Source organism: Oculina patagonica, chromosome 4 (genome assembly GCF_052425735.1).
Source record: "Oculina patagonica isolate OP01 chromosome 4, crgOcupat, whole genome shotgun sequence".
NCBI lineage: Eukaryota > Metazoa > Cnidaria > Anthozoa > Scleractinia > Oculinidae > Oculina > Oculina patagonica.
The window spans coordinates 13,398,645-13,418,602 of NC_135761.1; the positions used below are offsets into that span (position 1 = coordinate 13,398,645).

The 19,958-nt window shown below is 38.6% G+C and overlaps 1 protein-coding gene across 1 annotated transcript in view; it reads left to right on the forward strand.

Moving 5' to 3' along the window:
* Window positions 1–14,712, forward strand: part of LOC144648159 (uncharacterized) — a 33,834-nt gene extending 19,122 nt beyond the window's left edge. Inside the window, exons 10-16 of the mRNA XM_078507786.1 lie at window positions 2,548–2,720; window positions 3,598–3,754; window positions 7,302–7,462; window positions 8,233–8,389; window positions 9,082–9,270; window positions 9,826–11,102; window positions 11,735–14,712. Of these exons, the coding sequence (XP_078363912.1) occupies window positions 2,548–2,720; window positions 3,598–3,754; window positions 7,302–7,462; window positions 8,233–8,389; window positions 9,082–9,270; window positions 9,826–11,102; window positions 11,735–11,932 (2,312 nt within the window). The 3' untranslated portion in view covers window positions 11,933–14,712. The remainder of the gene's footprint in view (window positions 1–2,547; window positions 2,721–3,597; window positions 3,755–7,301; window positions 7,463–8,232; window positions 8,390–9,081; window positions 9,271–9,825; window positions 11,103–11,734) is intronic.
* Window positions 14,713–19,958: the final 5,246 nt, after the last annotated feature.

The window sequence follows — 19,958 nt, forward strand, 5'->3', positions numbered from 1 at the left end:
TTTTCATCGATTTCCTTCGGGTTTTTTTTTTCATCTGGATCGATTCTCATAATTTTCATCGACTCAAGAACTCGCAGAAAGGGATCAATACTTATTTATTTAAAGGTTAGAGAAACAAGCCCAGCTTGCAGGTGGCCTAAAGTATGCTATGCTGGATGACAATTGGGCATTTCCACCAGTCACTTATCGCTATATATAGCTAACTAGCCTCCTTCTTCTTGCCACAAACACCTCACCTTCTTCTACACTAAAGTCACAGGCATGCATGGCAACCGTTGACTAAACCAAAATCAATATTGGTTCTTTTTTCTTAGTGGCTGTCCAAGGGTTGAATAAGTTTTACCAAAACCTCCCAAGGGATGCTATATCTGCAAGTTTTCACTAGAACTTGTAAATATCAATACACCTGGCATATAAGTTTAATGTCATTAGAGCAATTTTCACTTGAGAGTCGAAAGTAACTTGCGTTTACATTTGGTTTTGCATAACTGCGCTTAGTGATTGGCTTAAAAATCTCGCGCCACTTTCTCAGCCAATCAGAACTAAAACCAAAACCAATCGTGACTCGCTCCCACACGTTTTCCCGCGCTTCGTGCCAGCTTCATGTATTTGCTTCGAGTTTTAATTGGTTCACTGGATTGTCTGTGTCCTTTGTGATTTGCCAGAGTAATTACTTTGGTTTTGGTTTTACGACACTTAATTGAAAACTGCTCTATTAAAATATCTGGCTAATACTTTGTTTCCTTTTACAATGTATGTTGTGACTAATCATTGACAATCAATCGAGCAATAGATGGCAATTATTGAGGTCTTGCCAGGGCTGGTGCCACTATTTCATCCATCATCCTAGGCCTTTTTTGTCACTTATCAGAAATTGGCGTGAAGGGCTATTGTTTTTGGCAAATTCATTGTATGTGCAGTGTCAACTTTTAAGGCCATGTCACATGTTCGAATTTACCTTGTGGCAGTGCATTGACCATCAATTGATGCCTTACTGCAGATAATATTTGTGAGACAATTTTTAATCCTCTGTAGTCACCTGCACATTAGCAGGTCAAATTCCTCACCTCCAGGTGTTCAATTGCCCTAAAGTGATCAAGGAAAAACATTAACTAAAGTTGGGAGTTAAATTGATTTTAATTGCCAAATTATAACAAATATCAACATACGTAGTTGATTAAATTAGTAGAACAAATTAAACTTTTGTGGATGGCCAATTTTAGCTTTTACCTAAGAATTAATCTTAGTGTTAAGTTGAAAAGACTGTGATTCATAATTTTTTTCATTAATTAAGAAGCAAGTATTTGCACCCTTCCATGACCTGATCATGAGTTTATGATTATCAAGCATTTCTCATTACTGCAAGTCTTCATAAATTTATTTAATTAAATTAATATTATAATTATACTTAAGGACATTACCCTGAAATAGAACTGAACATAGATTTTTAACCAAACTTCACCTACTGGTTTATTACTTCAAGGGAACTTAAATTTTGAAATAAAAAAGGGGCTCACCACATTTGTTTAATAGCAGGAAGACCTTGTATATTCCATATAATTCCTTTATAATTCCTCTGCAAGTACTGGCAAAGGACACATTTTTAGCGACAATTTATTTTTCAAACATAGGAATTGATCTGCTTTCATTTTACAGAAAGAATTTCATCGCTACACCCAAAATATGAGAAAAATTGATAGGTCACCATACTCATTTTTGAGAAATTAAAAATTTACTGCTCTCGTGGACTAAGCCGCATAGAAAATAGCCGCCATTTTGTTTATGTGTGCACGCTTATTACGCATAAAATTCTGCACAGTAAGGATGTGCAATGCAACACAGGGCAATGACCTTAATTCATCTTTAGTTTAGTTTACCTACATATTCAAGAGAATTTGATGACATTTTTTCTTCCTTTCAAATTAATTATCCAATGTACGTGTTTGAAAACAAGACTACATGTGGTGGATTGTGTGACAATGCATAACCCTGACTGAACATCAATTTCTAGGCCCCAGGTCACTCTACTCTGAAAGGAAACTTAGCATCTTTTATGTTGGTTTCGTGAAATGGCTATTTTATTTTGCATGTAACTTTACAGGAAATGACCATTTTTTTTTTCGTGAAACGTAGACAAACCCCCCCCCCCCCCCGGCCCTCCCGCCCCCACCTTAATCTCAATCCAGTTTACTATGATATCATGAAATTACCGGTAGTTAACAGTGATTAAGTTGAAAGGGTTGAATATCTTATCTATGGACCTCCTTAGTGTTATATTAGTAAATGTTTTTTTTTTATGTTTCTGGGTATTATTATTAACTAATACTTAACATTTAGTCAGAGCTCTTTTTAAACCAGCTTTACTCAATAAGGCGTCCTGTAACTAGCCTCCTACACAGACATTCTTTTAGGCTCATCATGTGAGCCAAAAGAGCCTATGCGTAGGAGGCTATACTGTCACTGGATTTAAATAAAGTAAACAAATATAAAGAATGCATCTTACTTTTACTGAGCTGCTCAAACCATTGCCCCCTTTACGTCACACAGGTTATCATTCAGCTATTGAGAGTAATCAAATGGCAGTTGACATTTCTCATGGTTTAGAAGTGGGTTCCATTGTGGAGGTTCCTGTGCCAGAAGGTCTTCCCAGATATGGCGTCATTCGCTGGCTTGGAAACATTCCACAGATTAAGGATAAGCTGTTTGCAGGCATGGAATTGGTAAGAATAATAATAAATAATAATAATAATAATAATTAACAATAGTAATAATAAAAATAATTATAATAATGTGCAGTTTTAGAAAAAAAAATTTACCCACCCCACGGAAGGTCATTGAAATTCCGAGGATGTTGGGGGTCTCAAAGGCCAAAACTTTTCAGAGGGGTGGGTGGAATCAAACCAGTAAACCTTCTGTGGGAGGGGTATGGATATTTTCTGGAACAACACAATAATAATAATAATAATAATAATAATAATAATAATAATATCATCGTCATCATAACTGAATGTGCATCTAAAAAAAATATGGTCACATGATCATGTCATATAGTAAGGAGGGCAGAGGACAGAACTTAGGAATAAAATGGGCGAAAACTCTACGGGAGGCTGGGATTCCTAAGTTGGTGGGAACCAGGAGAAATTGAAATATATTTTTTTTAACATTACGTAATATTTTGCAATAGAAATAACAAAAAGAGAAAGGTGCAGGAACCACATGTAAAAGCAGGCCTGTTGCCAGGATTTTTGATGGGTTAGAGCAGAGTGTGACAGGCGTGAGCTTATATATATGGGTGTCCAGGGTTATCCTGGCCAAGGATATTTTACAAATTAAGGTTTTCTGAGACAGCAGTTTGTGCATTTTGAAGGCAGGTTAAAATGAAACCAGGCAGCGAAAGCAAAAAAAAGACATGAAAAACATGAAAATTTGCGGTTAAGTACAGTAGTGTCTATTTTTACGGAAAACACTTACCAATTTTCATTACCGTTTTTGAGTACTTTAACCATCCGCTTTCCAACTGCAACAATAACCCATCTGCTCACTCACACACCCACCCACTTTCAGTTTCCAGACTAAACAATGTTACTTACTTTATAGGAAGTGGAACAGGCTTATTGCTCAGATGGGATATTTAATGGAGACAGATACTTCACTTGCCCTCCAGGAAGAGGTTTCTTTACTTTTCTGGAACACTGCCGACCAGATTCCCGCCTTGTGTCCGACGCACAAGCGAGAGATGCAAGTTGTGCACAAGGTAAATTGTTACGCAAAATGGTGGTAGTCATCTACACTCGTAGGGGAGAAAAATGTTTTGCAGGAGTCATTCAAAAAACCTGTAGAATCGTGTTTGTGTCTTGAACTGTTTTAAACAAATAAGTCGTGAGCTGTTTTATCAACTTTTTTATTTTCCTAGCTACAACCCTGCGCACATGCGCATGGCTCCGTAAAAAAGTGTTTCACGTTCTAGTGCAGACCCAAAGAAACGAAGTGATGGCTGACAATTTCAATTTGCTCTTCTTTGTCAAGTATGAGTAATTTAGTGTCCGGTAGCGATGCTTTTAATTATGTAAACCATCCTTGTTATACTATCATCAAGGAATAGAATATCGGGGACAAGAACGGTGTGTTTATTTAAACTTTATTTTATTTCAGTTTAAACGCCAGAGCGGCTTTCTGTTTGTATCGAAAAGAGGCAGAGTCGGGACTGAATGTATCATCTGTTGCCTTTGCTGAAAAAGGAAACAGATTTGATCGTTTGCTGCGAGCTGAACACATCAGCAAGAAAGCCTCAACAAGAAAGATACGACCAGCACTGCAAAAGCTTCAAACAGCTTTATAAAAGAGGTTTTGACAATCTGGTCAGAAGCAAATTTTGAAAACAACATAAGCTCTGAGAAACAATTTCTTGATCAATGCCTATGGTATAACTCGCTAATTAGAATTGATAACCGTCCTATTTTCTACAAAGAATGGTTTAACAAGGGCATCAAAAAAGTGAAACATTTGAAAGATGACTTAAACAACTTCCTGTCTTTAGATGAACTAAGAACTAAATACAATATCAATGCGTGTCCTTTACGATATTACGGCCTGGTATCTGCAATCAAGTCTACCTGGAACACGCACAAATGTAATTTTGTAAACAATAGTCCCGAACACGAAAACTTCTCTAATAAGTTAATGACAACACAAAGTGCAACCCGACTTACATATTCCAAACTCGTTGCCGAAAAATCACTTGCTCCAACCCAAAGCCAGCAAAAATGGATGACTGATTGTAAAATCACGAATTCTGAAGACATTAAATGGCAAGAGACGTACCAGCTAGCTTCGAAATGCACAAAAAGCACCAGACTGAAAGAGTTTCAATTTATATTTTTGCACCAAAGAATATCAACAAATGATTTCTTATTTAAAATAGGAATTAAAGATGACTCTAAGTGCTCCTTCTGCCGTGAGGCACCAGAAAAACTACTTCACATTTTCTGGAAATGCCATAAAACGGAATCCTTCTGGACCGATATGACAACTCAGCTGACGCAGTGCAAAATCATTCCAAACAATAATTCATTGAAGTGTACTGTTGCTATGGGTTTAACATCAGATTCTTCTCAATATCAAATCAATTTCTGTTGCCTTCTTGCAAGACATTATATTTGGCTTTGCCATACCAAAGAAACTATCCTACACATAGACGGTTTCCGACGATATCTTAAACTTGCATATGAAACAGAACAGATATCAAAAACCAGTACTCCGAAGATATGGGAACTTTTGAACAATTTCATTTAAGAAGGTTAAATATCCAACGAAAACCCTTGCATCCTCTGGCATTCCATTTTCTAGCCCCACTTGCCTTGAAAATGTCACCAACAGGCCTGTATTTTTTTGCCACCATATAGATTTCTACCTTTTTTCCTGTTAAATCGCCTCTGTGCTTATTATTTTATTTATTTATTTATTTATTTTTTTTGCTAAGCAGTGCAGAGTTTTGTAAAGCGTGTTTCTTTTCATTTCATGTATACAATTACCCTTGTGAATTTTTATTCTTTGTTTGTATTGTATTGTTGTGAGCATTAATTAAAAAAGGTCCAAGTATTAAAACACTCTTTCTATTCTACTAGTAATAGCTCTCACTAAGCTGCCCCCGCCTCTATATAATTTCTTTTACAGCAATAATCCAAAATTAGTGGAGTCTTTTTGTCGCCTTTACTTATTTATGCCGAAGGACTACACATTTACGTTTCTCTTTTACTGTGCCATGTACGTCACGACATTGTTTGCTGCGGAATTTCTTGTTGTGTCACACCGTTGCGTCCTAAAAATATTCACAAGTTCAAATCAAATATATTACCTAGCGGAAATAACACATAACATAACACATAATTCGTGGTGACAACACGCAAGCTTATTTCCGTGCTTATAACATTCAAGATGAACTTACAATAATTTCCAGGCCAAAAAGCCTAACAATTCCATGAGTAACAAAATATGGCACATTCAAAGATTCGAGAAACAATTTTTGATCCTTATTCAACCGACTCTTTGGATCAAATATACTGAAAGTTTGTTAGCGAAACACGTATTACCTTGCATTGTATGACAAAGTTCACGCTTTTGTTTATTACTCATCGTAAGATGCAAACGATTTCCACTTGTTTTCACGACGTTCAGTCCCTGAAAACTCTTCGTCCCTTAATGATACGCCTGTTGTGCTTTCCACGTCATTTTCGGTATCATTCCAATTTGAGGTACACGTATCAGCCATTTCTTCGAGCAACAGGTGTTTCCTTTGATCACAGTGCGTTTATTTTTATCCTTTGCGGCACTGACTTTCGTTGCTCATTTTTGAGCGTTCCGGCAATCCTTTGCGAGCATTAGGGCGATCCTTTGCGAGCATTTGGGCAATCCTTTGCGAGCCGCTTTGACTAAAATCGAGATTTTTTTCCGGTACCATTCACTGAATGCACACATTTAACCTATCTACGCGAGGACTTCTAAGGTACCTCCTCGGGTCCGGCCTCTGGGTCGGAACCCTGCGGGGCAATAAATCACCTGTTAACTAGTAATAGTTCTCACTATAAAGCTGCCGCCGCCTTTTCATAATTTGTTATACAGCAATAGTCTAAGATTAGTAGTGTCTTTTTTCCGCCTTAAATTATTGATGCCGATGGACTACACAATTAGGCTTTCTTTTTTATTGTGCACTGACTTCCGTTGCTCCTTAACGAGTGTCCTGGCAATCCTTTGCCGGCATTAGGGCAATCCTTTGCGAGCATTTGGGCAATCCTTTGCGAGCCGCTTTGACCAAAATCGAGATTTTTTCCGGTACCATTCACTGAATGCACTCATTTTATTTACCTACGTGGGGACTTCTAAGGTGTCTCCTCGGGTTCCGGCCTCAGGGCTGGAACCTTGCGGGGGCAATAAACACAAAAAGACCTCATTGTTATTTCAATTACTATTTAATTAATATTGTTGTTAATAAGGTATAAAAAACATTTTTGCACAAAACGTTTACATTGTGAATCAGAGTTTTAAATCTTCCTACTTACTTTATCATACTCTATTATTCACTGCAAGTGCAATTTAGAAATCTTCAAATTCATCAGCAGCTGCTATTAATGGAGCATCAAAGGCCATATATTTGGCAATCTATGAAAGAATTTGGATTCTTTTCCGAAGGTCTTACAAGAGTCCTCGGTTAAACTGCGGTGGTGGTGCAGCCGTATTTTGTTAAAAAAAAATAAGAAAACTGTTATTTTTAAAATATTGCCTTAATTTCATAATTTGCCCTGCAGGTATTGAGAGTAATCAAATGGCAGTTGACATTCCTCACGGTTTAGAAGTGGGTTCCATGGTGGAGGTACCTATGGCAGAAGGCTTTCCCAGGTATGGCGTCATTCGCTGGCTTGGAAATCTTCCACAGCTTAAGGATAAGCTGATTGCAGGTCTGGAATTGGTAAGAATAAATGATGATGACGATGATGATAATGAGAGGACGGAACTTGAGAATAAAAGGTGCGGGAACTCTGTGGGAGGCTGGAGAAGAGAGGGGAGTAAGTGATATTCCCAAGTTGGTGGGAACTGGTAGAAATTCTTTTAACATTGCATTATTTTTTGCAATAGAAATAGCACAAAGAGAAAGAGGCAGGAACCAGGTGTAAAAACAGGCCTGTTCTCTGGTCTCGTAGAGCAGAGTGCTACAGGCATGAGCTTATATGGGTGTCCAGGGTTATCCTAGCCAAGGAAATTTTACAAATTTAGGCTTTCTGAGACAGCATTTTGTGCATTTTGAAGGAAAGTTGAAATAAAAACAGGCAGAGAAAGCGAATGTAAAAATATTAATATTACATGGAACTTGAAAAACAGAAACTTTATTCATCTCAGGTACTAACTTGATGAATAGAACTGAAGGTCGAGTTGTGCCATAACTTTATGAACCCATTACCTTGTTCCTGAAGCATAAAAAGGGCTGTAAATGTCGATGATTTTACTCAATTTCCATGCTGAGTTTTTACAGTACGCATGGTTCAGTACGGTAGTGTATATTTTTGTAGCGTCTATTTTTACGGAAACACTTACCAGTTTTCATTACCATTGGTTTCCTTTAAGCTACTAATTTGAGTACTTCTAACCATCCACTTTCAATCTGCAACAAAAAGCCTTGTGCTCACTCACTCATCCACCCACTTACAGTTTCAAGATAAAATAATGTTACTTACTTTATAGGAAAATGAGCTGGCTTCGGGCTCAAATGGGATATTTGGTGGAGAGAGGTACTTCACCTGCCCTGCAGGAAAAGGTTTCTTTACTTTACTGGAACACTGCCGACCAGATTCCCGCCTTGTTTCCGACGCACAAGCGAGTGATGCAAGTTGTGCACAAGGTAAATTGTATTTCCTAAGTCTTCGTCCAGCTAAGCAGACAAAGCCTTTTCACTACAAAACACGTGTTTCTTGAAAGGTATCCAAGTCTGGTAGATATTGGTATAGAGACTTCCCAGTCTTCGCATTGTTGTATACTTTAGTAGATACATGACCTTCTGACTTTCACTCGTTGCGTTTCGTTCAATAGTAATCTCAAATGACCGGATTCGCAATTACTTTTTTACCACCTGAGTGGAAATCCACGAAAGCTAATCGAACAAGGTGAACAGAAACAACACACGCTTTACTACCAAATAGAAATGCTCAAAAATCGGCGGATTAAGCTCCAACAATCCTAGTGGTAATACGTCGGCATTCTTCACGATTTTCTTCCTTGTATTTTTGGAAAACTTCGTTGTATTGGGTCTTGCTCCGTAAACTTCGAAAGACTTCAGATGATCGTCGGACGATATTATATCGAACGTTGATATTTGCTACATTTGCGCTTGCGGTGGTGTAAGTTATTTAATTTAGCGTTGATTTTTATTATCTTTACGGTTGATATTTTATATTTTTCTAACATTCAAGGTTGGTTACATTAAACGTTATTATGGCATTAATACCTGGATAGAGTGCGTGATCATTAAACGAAAGGCGCTGTTGGGCACTAATTTCACAAGGTACTGAACACCACATTATTAAATATTTGAAGGTGATCACTTCAGAAGCACCCCTCCCAACAGTAGCATTAAAGACAATGGACCAATCACAAAGTGGCCAGGTTTCTCCAATGCGGAATTTAGAAGTCAAGATACTACAAGAAAGATGTCATATCCTGATTATGTCCACTTTGAGAAGGATGACTATGAAAATGTTATGGATAAACATGGAAGCAGCAGTGGTATGTATTACAAACACCCTCAACTGGTTTGCTTTTTAAGTTGGAGAAACGCACATGTTTTTCCACGTACAACTCCTTCCACCTGGCGCGACATTAAAAAAATAAAAACCGGAGCTTGACAAAAACTCAGACGTGACTGGCATCTTGCTCGAACAAATTTAAGTTTCCAATGTTATAATGAACTGAAGAGATACGGTGACAACGGTTTTTCTTGTCTAACACATCTTTCGGCTTTGAACAATGTCCTTAAAACGCCTTTAATCAAAATTAAAGAAAATTGGCGTTTTAAACAAAAAATTCCGACTTAAGGTGTGGAATGCTTTTCCAAGGTCGCTTGCAACTAATGACCCAGGTATAACAATACATATCATTGATTAAAAATCGTAGTCAAATTAATTCTTTTTCGCAACATCTTAACACTGTATCTGTCTTAAGAAACGTGGTTACACGAATTGCTAAGAGAGGACTGGTGGACAGGGTGCGTTTCTTTGAGATGATCCGGACCAGAATGTAAACCTATTTTAACGTTGCGAAATTCAAATATTTTGTTAACAGTGTATAGAGAGAAGGATCTAAACGAAAACTCACAACGACGATTGAGTGAAATGGAGCAGCATTTGACAAATGTTCAAAGACAGTTGCAAGAAAAAGAGTTACAAGCAGCTAAGTTGCATGGGCAGGTGAGGGAGAAATGTCAACAAGAAGAAAACTTACAAAGACAGTTAAGGGCGATGGAACAGCAGGTGACAAGAATGGTACAGCGAGTGACAAGAATGGGACAGCAAGTGACAAGAATGGAACAAGAACTGAGAGAGAAAAACCTTGAAATAGAAAACTCAGAAAGACTATCGAGGGAAAAGGTACAGCAGTTAACAGATTTTCAAGTTCAACTGGGTGAAAAGGATTTGCAAGAGGCCCGCTTGCATGAGCAGCTGAGGGAGAAAGAACAGCAGCTCAGAGAGAGTGATGAACACGGAGAAACTTTACAAAGACAACTAAGGGAGCTGGAACAACAGGGAGCAAGAATGGAACAAGAAATGAGAGAGAAAGACGAACAGAAGGAGAACTTACAGCGACAACTAAGGGAGCTGGAACAACAGTTGACAAACTCACAAAGACATTTAATAGATCAAGAACAGGAATCAGCTCATTTACAACAACAAGTTGTAACACTAGAAGAAGAGCTGAGAGCAAAACACCAGGATTTAAATGAAATGGAGATAACATTGTCAACAGTTCGGCAAGCACTGACTGAACGTCAGCGTCAACAGACCCCTGACTGGGTCATTTCACGTGATCAAATTCAGCTGACAGACAAATTCCTTGGTAGGGGAGGCTGGGGAAGTGTTGTACAGGGCAAGTATTGCGGCTGTGTTGTAGCTGTGAAGCAAATCCATGAGTTGATTCTATCTCCTCACAACCGGATTTTGTTTGAACGAGAAATGGACATTGCTTCAAGATGCCGCCATCCATGTTTGCTGCAGTTTATTGGAGCGACGAACGATGAGGGAAGTCCTTTGTTTCTAACAGAGCTTATGGAATCAAGTTTGCGAGTATTGCTAGAGCAGCGACCTCTCGCCGCAACAGAAGTCTTAGTTATTTCTCTTGATGTGGCACGAGCGTTAAGCTATCTTCACAAAAAAACACCATCTCCAATCATTCACCGCGATATAAGCAGTGCTAATGTGTTGCTATGGCGACAGGGTGACCAATGGCGAGGCAAAGTGTCAGATTATGGCACTGCTAATTTCATGCAACAGACCATGACAGTTGCCCCTGGAGCTATGATTTACATCGCACCTGAAGCACTCACTTCAAATCAAACAGTCAAGGTTAGCTATTGCCTATTTTAAGACATTCCATAAGTTTGCCATGTTTCAGTTCGGTTATGTGCACACAGTAGCAACAAAATGAAATATCCGCTCGATGACTCAAATGATAAAAAAGGGTAAAAAAAATGATGATGATGATGATGATGAGTAAGACTTGTACTAGAATAGAAGATATAAACATTAACCTCCATTTGGCGCAAAAATATGCACGGATTCTTACACAGACATATATAATCTGTTCCGTATAGCAAACACTGCGTTTTCCGAGGAATACATGTGACAATGCAGGAAAATAATTTTTTGAGGAGAAACGTAAAGAAATACCACGTTTAATCTTCTCGCTGAAAAAAGCTCTCTCAGTTATCGAAATCTCATTTGACTTATTTTTTTAGATATCAGGAATTTTTTCACTGACCAATAGGATGAATCTAGGAAAGGTGCACACTGTATAGTTATCGGATAAAGTGAGGAAAATAGTTTAAATGGCAATAGCAATAGCAATAGCAAATGGAGGTCACTGTGTTTATCCGTTACTGTTGTTGTTGCAAAAGCAAACTTAAAACGCTAGCCTGTTGGAAGTAAATATCTCCAGTGTGATATTGTAACTTTCTTGAAATGTTTGTTTTCTCTAGGTCGATGTGTACAGTTTTGGTGTTCTTCTCTGTGAAATGTGCATCCGGGAACTGCCCGATCCTGAAAGGCGTGATCAACAAATTGCAATGGTAGAAAACCGCCTGCTTCGAGCCCTGGTGCGGAGATGTGTGCAAACAGAGCCTGGGGCGAGACCAAATATGGAAGAGATTATTGAGGAACTTGAAGAACCAATCTAATGTCATGTCATAGTTACATTATCGTGTTCAAAGTACGTGTTAGTTTTAGGGAATTAGTTTCCTCACCAATTCACATAACGGTAATGCTTTTTTTCAAAATAGCTGGACCCTTAAGGTTGTTATCAAAAAAAATAGAATAAAATATGTGTATGTTCTAATTGTAGATATAGACGACGTAACTGAATCGTTCTTCGAACTGTACCGGGGTCTCAAAGGGGGAGGTTGCCGGGGTGGGGGTGTTGATCGAGCCCAGGAGCCCTGATTTACGCTGCGGAGCCTGGATCCCTAATCATTTTGCTGCTTGGAGCCCGACTACCGTTAGCTGCGGAGCCAGGAAACTGGCTCTTTGGGGCTCGGAGCCATGGAGCTCTGAACTCCTCGGGACCCTGTGCAAGAAATTTTATGCTCTTCACATCTCTCGGGGAGACCATTCATTTCTTCTTTCACTTATTGTACGGAGGACTAATCCAAAAATCCGTAATATGAGTTTTCGAAATAAGGCAGACTTGAAACGTTAAAGCACAATTTGTTCCTGATAAAAAGGGCCTTTTTCATCTTGTATTACACAAAAATAGTACTTTAGTAGTTACGAGAGTGGAGTGCCTTATTGAAGTACTCAAAGAGAATTTTATAGAGTTTTGTAGTAATACTGTGAAAAGACGTTTTCTTTTCATACATTACGATTTTTATACAATAGTTTTTGTACAACAATGAAATTTGCGATAAAGATTGAGACTCAGAATTTGAGAGTATTAGGATTGGTAAGCAAAATACTGAATTATATTTTCCTAGACGTCAATAATATACTGTACAGTTTTTGAGTAACGTTATCTGTTGTTACTATAGAACTAGATACGCAATGTGTTATGTTGGAAATCCACCAACCTGGTTGGATCTTTCATTTTTTTTTTTCGATTCGCTGAGGACCAGGAGCTCCTGCTGAGGACATAAAGAATATTCGTGATTTTTGGCTTAAAAATACATGAAATTGTAGCTTATGGACTCGTCCTCGTTTTCTATCAGGGCTGTTCTCTAAGGGCGCCCGGGTGCCTCAGGCGACTAAAGCCCCATTTACACTGCAGAAAACGTTTGGCACGGCTCGGATAAAATTGGTACCCGTACCAAAAAAAATAGCACTGATACCCTGTTTACACGTACTTTTTTCTACCGTGCTAAACTGCGCTAAATAATGTTTTGGTGCGAGTAAAAGGCTCAAAACCTTGGCCAGCGAACGCGATTCTGCCTTAGTTCGCATGCCGCTATTTCATTTAAACTTCACATACGAGTCGCGCATCTTTTCGCCTTGTTCCCAGAAGACTAGAAAATGGCAGCAGTGATGGCTTGTACCTCCTCTATTAACGACGACGATTATTTATTTGTATTATTATTTTATTCTCCTCGCATATTTGTATCAACTCCTTACATCATGTTCTTCCAAGGCAGAATTTCAGCTTTCGACTCTGGACACTAACGATCACGAACTCAGGAGAAAGCGACCAAAGAAGACTGCTGAAAGTCACGCTAGTTCTTTCATGAATGTTCATGAGATTTTCTTACAACTTTTTTTCTTAAAATACATGTCTAACACTCCGCCATGTCGATCGATTGGAATTTTTTGCAAATTTATTGAACGAAGTTTCATAAAAAAAGGAGTTAGTTTAGCACGGCTAATCGTTTACACTACACATTTTGTTCGAGCCGAGTTAGATTTTCAGAAACGCGTACCAATTTTATTCGTGCTCGGACTACCTCGCGACTAGGTCCGAGCACGCGTAAAATTTTGGTTCGGCACAGGTGAGGCAAAGTCGTTTATACGGCAAAATTTATCCGTGCCGAACCATTTTTTTCTGTACGCGTACCATTTTTACCCGAGCCGTGCCAGAAATTCTCTGTCGTGTAAATGGGGCTTTACTTTTGTCTTTGGGCGACCAGATAATCTTATTCCTTTCATATAAGCTTTATGCTGGGCACCTTGGATCTCATAGTTTGGAACCTTTGGGCTCCTTGTAATTTTTCTTAGAGCACAGTCTTGTCTATGAGCGATTGAATATTCGGGTTCATAGTCCACAACAACAACAACAACAACTTTATTGGCACCCTTAATTAATTTAAATTTACAAAACAGACAAGAATAAAGTAAAATTAAGTAAATGTGAAATGAGTATAGATAATTGTAGGTAGCTGGGAATGTAGGGTGACTTATTGAAGTTCACAAAGAGATATTCTATAATACGAGTTTATATAGAGCCCTATAATAGGAAAAGAGTTATTTTATATACATTTTGACTTTTGCACAATGGCTCTTACAATTGAAACATTGAGAGTACGTAATCTCTTAGCGTTAAGGATAATGATAATGATAATGAATTTATATAGCGCATTTTTCATGTGTATATGTTCAAATGCGCTGAACACCTACTTTTTCACGTCTCAAAGGCCAGACCACAACACCGGGAACTTCGTGCCATACTCTTTTCGAATAGTGTGTGGGTTCTTTTAAGAACCCACACACTATTCGAAAAGAGTACAGGAGACGGGTCCTACGGTTTATCGTCCTTATCCGAGAAGACTAGAATGTCTAACCATTTTCAGATGTAATTACAAAGGCAGCACATTCTCCTCAGTTATCGGGATCGTTATTGGGATTGAAAAGTAATGAACTGAAATGCATTTTTCCAGGCATTAGTAATAGATCCTGTACTGAACAGCTTTTGTAATGACATTATATTAGTAGTAAGTAAATATATCGAATACTTTTGTATGAGATTTGGTTTGTAGAATGTGCAAAAGTTTATTTTTGTCATTCGTTAATCAGTTTTGTTACACCATAATGTTACACCATTATGAAAAGGTAGTCAATCTACTATACTTTAACATATCAAAAAATGAACACCAAGAGTCAATCTAGATTTCAAGAAAATCAAGCTTGTTTAAGAACAAAAGAAAACGTCAATCGTTGCTATGGTAACCTTTGTGACAAAGTGACGGATAAAAAATTAAAATTTGGTCATATTTGATCATTATGGTGTATTTTGGCAAAAATCAAACATTGGCTTCCTAGATAAGTTTCATTTTCAAAACAACCACCCTTCGGCTAAAAAAAAGTAAATCGAGCCTCCTTAAGACGTACGTTTTTGGCAAGCTTGTTGTCGTATTCTTTAGAAACGCTCATTACAAGCAGCCTTGTAATAAATCTCTGTTGATTGCTTCGTAAGTGAAGTTTAATTTCTAAGAATGTGCATCGAGGTTGTTTACCATTTTGGCGACCTTCATATGAGATTAGCGGGTACTTCATCGGCGCCATTATCAGTATAAGAAATATTTCCCGTTTCAAAGAGATATTACATATGTTGAAATTAAGTAATCTGGCAGTTACAAAACACTGAGAAAGTTTAACTAGAACAGATGAAATGTTGTTTGACGGAAACATCTTACACTTTTGTTGCGTCAGCTTTATGTCAGCCCCACCCCTTCCTTCGATTATAAAGATAGTCGTGTAATGAAATGGTTACTACTGTGTACTCTTTAGTGTAGAATAGCTCATCGTGTATCTTTTGTGTTGATACATAAATAAACCTTACTGGATTTACAGTGAGTCATTTTGGTGGCCACAAAGGGACCGGTCATTATTTTAGAAGAGGGGAGGGCTTGTGCAAATGAGGGAGGCCGTTTTCATAACCCTCCCCTTTTTAAACACATTTTTTACTGACCCTACCCCCCCCCCCCCTTATCCACTCCCTTAAAGCCCCTTAATATGCGGGCATAGATTTATGTGACCCCTAGCCCGCTTTTTCCCCTGCATAAAAATTATTGACCCTTCCCCTGTTTACACCAGCCCTCGTCCCCTCTTAATAATGACTGGTCCCTAAGAAAGGAACGTTCATCTAACCTGTGTATGCTAACGAGTCTACTGGGAAACCTCAAGGTTGACAATTGGTCAAGTGTGTTAGTTAGTTAAGCTGTGTTCACACTAGGCTGAAACATGGTCAGTCTGATCACGAATGAAACATGTTTCGTTATGAAAAGTGTTCACATCAGGCAGTGCATTGCGCGAATCACGATCGAAACGTTTATTCTGAGCACGATTGAAACCGACCTCATGAGGTAGTTCCAATCATGATAAGACTCAACTTCGTTCCCAGGGTCTCTCTCTCTCCGCCCCCAAGAGTGAGAGAGAGACCCTGGGAACGAGGTTGGATCACCCTGAACACGTTAGTCGTTGAAACATGTTTATTCTAAACATATTTCGGGTTTAATGCGAACACAGCTTTAGTTAGTTCGAAAATGTCAACCAATTCGAGTTTCAATCTGATCAAGGACAACGAAATTATTAAAACCCACATATCGCTGAAGGGTCGTGTCCGTCATACTTATCTTTATATATCAATTTATCATGATATATCACGATTATACCGGTCACCAACCTGATCGTGTGTTTTGTATAAGCTTGCAAAGTAGATCATTATTATACAATTAAACAGAACTTTACAAAAATATGTTCATTGTTGTTGTTTTTTCATGATCTTTTCCCACTTTGGGAGGCGCAGTGGCCTATAGCTATTCACCTCCGAGCAACGCGCGCGAGAAAATTGTAATCGTTGTAGGAATAAATTAGTCAAAAGTCTTCTGTGTTATATTATCTCACTGTTTTAGTATATACTAAAACAACTATTCACCTCAGTGTCGGTGGCTGGGGTGAATATTCACATCGCCGCTTCGTGGCTCGGTACATATCCACCACTAGCCACCTCCATTTCGTTGAATACTTGTTAACTATAACCAGGGTAGCAGAGCCAGATTGCATTTGTAACGCCCACTTATGGTTATAGACAGCGACACGAGGAAGAGGCGCGGGACACTTGGCGAAGAGAGTGGAAATTGGAACATTTTTGGCGCAATCTGGCAGTTTTTGTGCTAGCACAATCCAACCCCCACCCCTTCTGAGAGACCACTCGCAGTGTAATATTTAGCAAGATTTATAGGATATTTTTTACTTTCCAACAATTAGTCAACAAAGCGTATTTAACAGCTAGAAAAACTGTGGGTATGCAGCGTTTTGGAAGACGTCACACGAATCTTGCCAACTTAGCTATATCGCAGGATATCTGATATGTACGGATGATGGGTATAAGCACTTCTTCCATATATCGCGCGAAATTGGTGAATAATAACGGAAAATATAAGGAAAATGTGATCTAAACCAGTGTAAACATTACCATTCTTATATCAATTATCATTCACTTATTATCACATGATTTGTAGACCAGCTTTTATTAGACTGATATGATAAGTATAAGATTTTTATATATTTTTATTAAATATTTTACACAGTTTTAAATATTTGTAACTTGTCTTTTTTAGTATTTATTTATTTTGTGTCCCCAAATTAGTATAGGATTTTTTCCCAAGCTATGTGGTATTGACTCGTTAATAAAGATTCTATCCTATATTCTATTCTATTGCGATATAGGAGCGACAACATCAGTTATCAGAAAGGCACAAAAACATAATTTCGATCATATTTATGACCAAGTTTAGCTTAATTTTGATAAAATACGAGGAGCCACTTTTATGAGCGCAATCGAGCTATTAACCCGGCACACCATTGCTTATCTCAGCTGCTGCTTGTCTGCTGCTCAGTGTTCGTGTTGTTACCCACTCCTCCCTCCCATCCGACCCGCGCAAAACCACAACCGGGTCAAAATACCTTAAGTATGGTCACTTTGGAGTTTGGAATAAAAGTCTTTCTCGATGGAGCCGTAGGCGAGTTCCCATTAGCGCGTTCTCCGTTCTCCTCGCAGTTGTGTCCTTCATGCTAGACGTGTTTTCTGATCACTGCTTCCTTAAGGACGGTGCCTACTAATAACAAAGTTATTTTTCCTGGCCGAAGACTAAGCAAGAAATGTAGATGTTACCAAGGGCTATTAAAATCCGAAAAGAAAATTGGGGGTAGCCACGCAAATTTTCGAGATAATTAGGTTTGAAAACTGGAAAAAAGTGCTGACGTGGCATTTTAAAAAAACCTAAAATAAAATAAAATTTTCTTGCAAATTCCAATTGAAATTGGTTTTTCGTGAACAAAATCAACATTAAATATAACAATCTTTAAAATAACTAACAAATGATGTCTTTGAAACTGCGTGATCCACGATTTCATTAACAAAATAATTGCGTTTGAGCAATTTTTGACTCTAACAGCTCTCACTTGCACGGCCAGAAAATCGGCCTAATTTTTTTTTCACTCAGTCACAAATTAAACATGTGCTCTATAGTCTTTCCACTTCCATTTTATAAAATAAAAAGTAGGGGTCACCACGCGTTTTTAAAAGTTATACGTTTTTTTTTTTTTTCAAGTTCTATCGAATCGTTTTTGGAGTCTGTTACATTTTTCTTTCCCCTCCCTAGCGAGTAAAATATTTGCATCTCGCGCGCGCACGCCATACGGAGTAAGCAGTTTGCGAGTTACGTTTGAGCTCTTAGCGATTCGTTTTAAACTGTTAATGTGAGCCATTTTTAGAGGTCAATAGTAACTAAAATGTTGCTTTTCCGCTGTACCTGGCTTAGTATATGCCCATAAACTGGATTTCGTCGCAGCTTAAATCTTTCTTGATTTTTAGTCGCGCGCTTGGTCGCGTAGTTGAATTCGTCATTCAACTGCGAGCAAATGAATTAAAAGCGCGCGCGTCCAGTGTGTTCGATGCATTGCGTGATCCGCAAAGAAAGTGCACAATAACAATAGGAGGCACCGTCCTTAATCCTCCTAGCGAAAACCTCGTTCCCAGTGTTTCTCTCCTTCCCGCCTCATTGAGTGTCTCGCTCCAGTCGCTCGGGGACGAGGAGAAGAGAGAGACCCTGAGAACGAAGACCCTCCTCTTCCTCTTCTCGCTACGCCGTTACCCGTTACACGCCTTAGGCCGTGTTCACACTTAGTTCCTGAGCACTGGTACCTGGGCACTGGCAAAAAATCGCGTTGTGTTCACACACAGAAAACCAAAGTACCGTTAGTGCCTAGCGAGAATCGTACTTGGGCACCTCGCCCTAACCTGCGATCAGGCGTAGTATAAAGTAGGGAGGGAGGGCATGATCTCAGCTTAACCGTGCCCAGGCACTAAGTGTAAACACAGCCTACTAATAACAACCAATTTCATCCAACGCTCGAGTTTAATTTGATCAAGAGGAAAAATCTTTGAATTTTTTTCTGTCAATAGTTCTTTATGGCCCGGGCCAAACGTCGAACTTTACATGAGTCGAACCTAATGAGAATTAGTAAAAGCTATTGTTTTTGGTCATTTGCATTAGGTTCGACTCATGCCCGGAGACTCATGTGAAGTTCGACGTTTGGCCCGGGCCTAAAGGTATGCACAAATCTTATCCCACATAAGCGAAAGAATTTTATTTCTGATTTACAATTGACAATTTTTAATTTTTTTATTTTCATTTTCCCATCAAATCCCTACTCCCCTTTCCTCCTTTTAGCAACATCCCATTTGTTGCGACGCAGTGCTTTCAAAACCTGTGTTTTACGTGCAGAAACACACAGGCGAAGCTGTCAAAGCTTGACATGTTCATGCTTCAAATGAAGTTCAAAGTACATAACAGTTGAAAAACGCGTCGACGGTGTAGGCGTGAAAAAAAACGCGGAAAAAAGTTGGCCGTTCACTGTAGCTCGAAAATTGTAGCATCTTTCTTGAAGATCTCAATTCAAATATAAGTCCATTAGTTTACATCCGTGGAGTGGGGTCATCTGTGATTTGGGGGCTTATTTCCGGGTGGAGGAACCCGAGGCTCTACGGTATCTTGCCAGGGTGATTGCCTTCAATAATTCAACTTAGCACTAGTCTGCAAGGTTCGGAACATGGGTCTAAGTGTGTAGAAAAAGTTTGGAAAGTGAAGGAACAAGTGAACCTTATGTCATTATAGTCAGATCTATGTACCTAAAAGGCGAAAATGCTGTTTATCTTTGAAAACAAAATTTTATTATTAGGGATAAGTTGTCTTTTTTCTGGATTGTGTGATTACTATGATG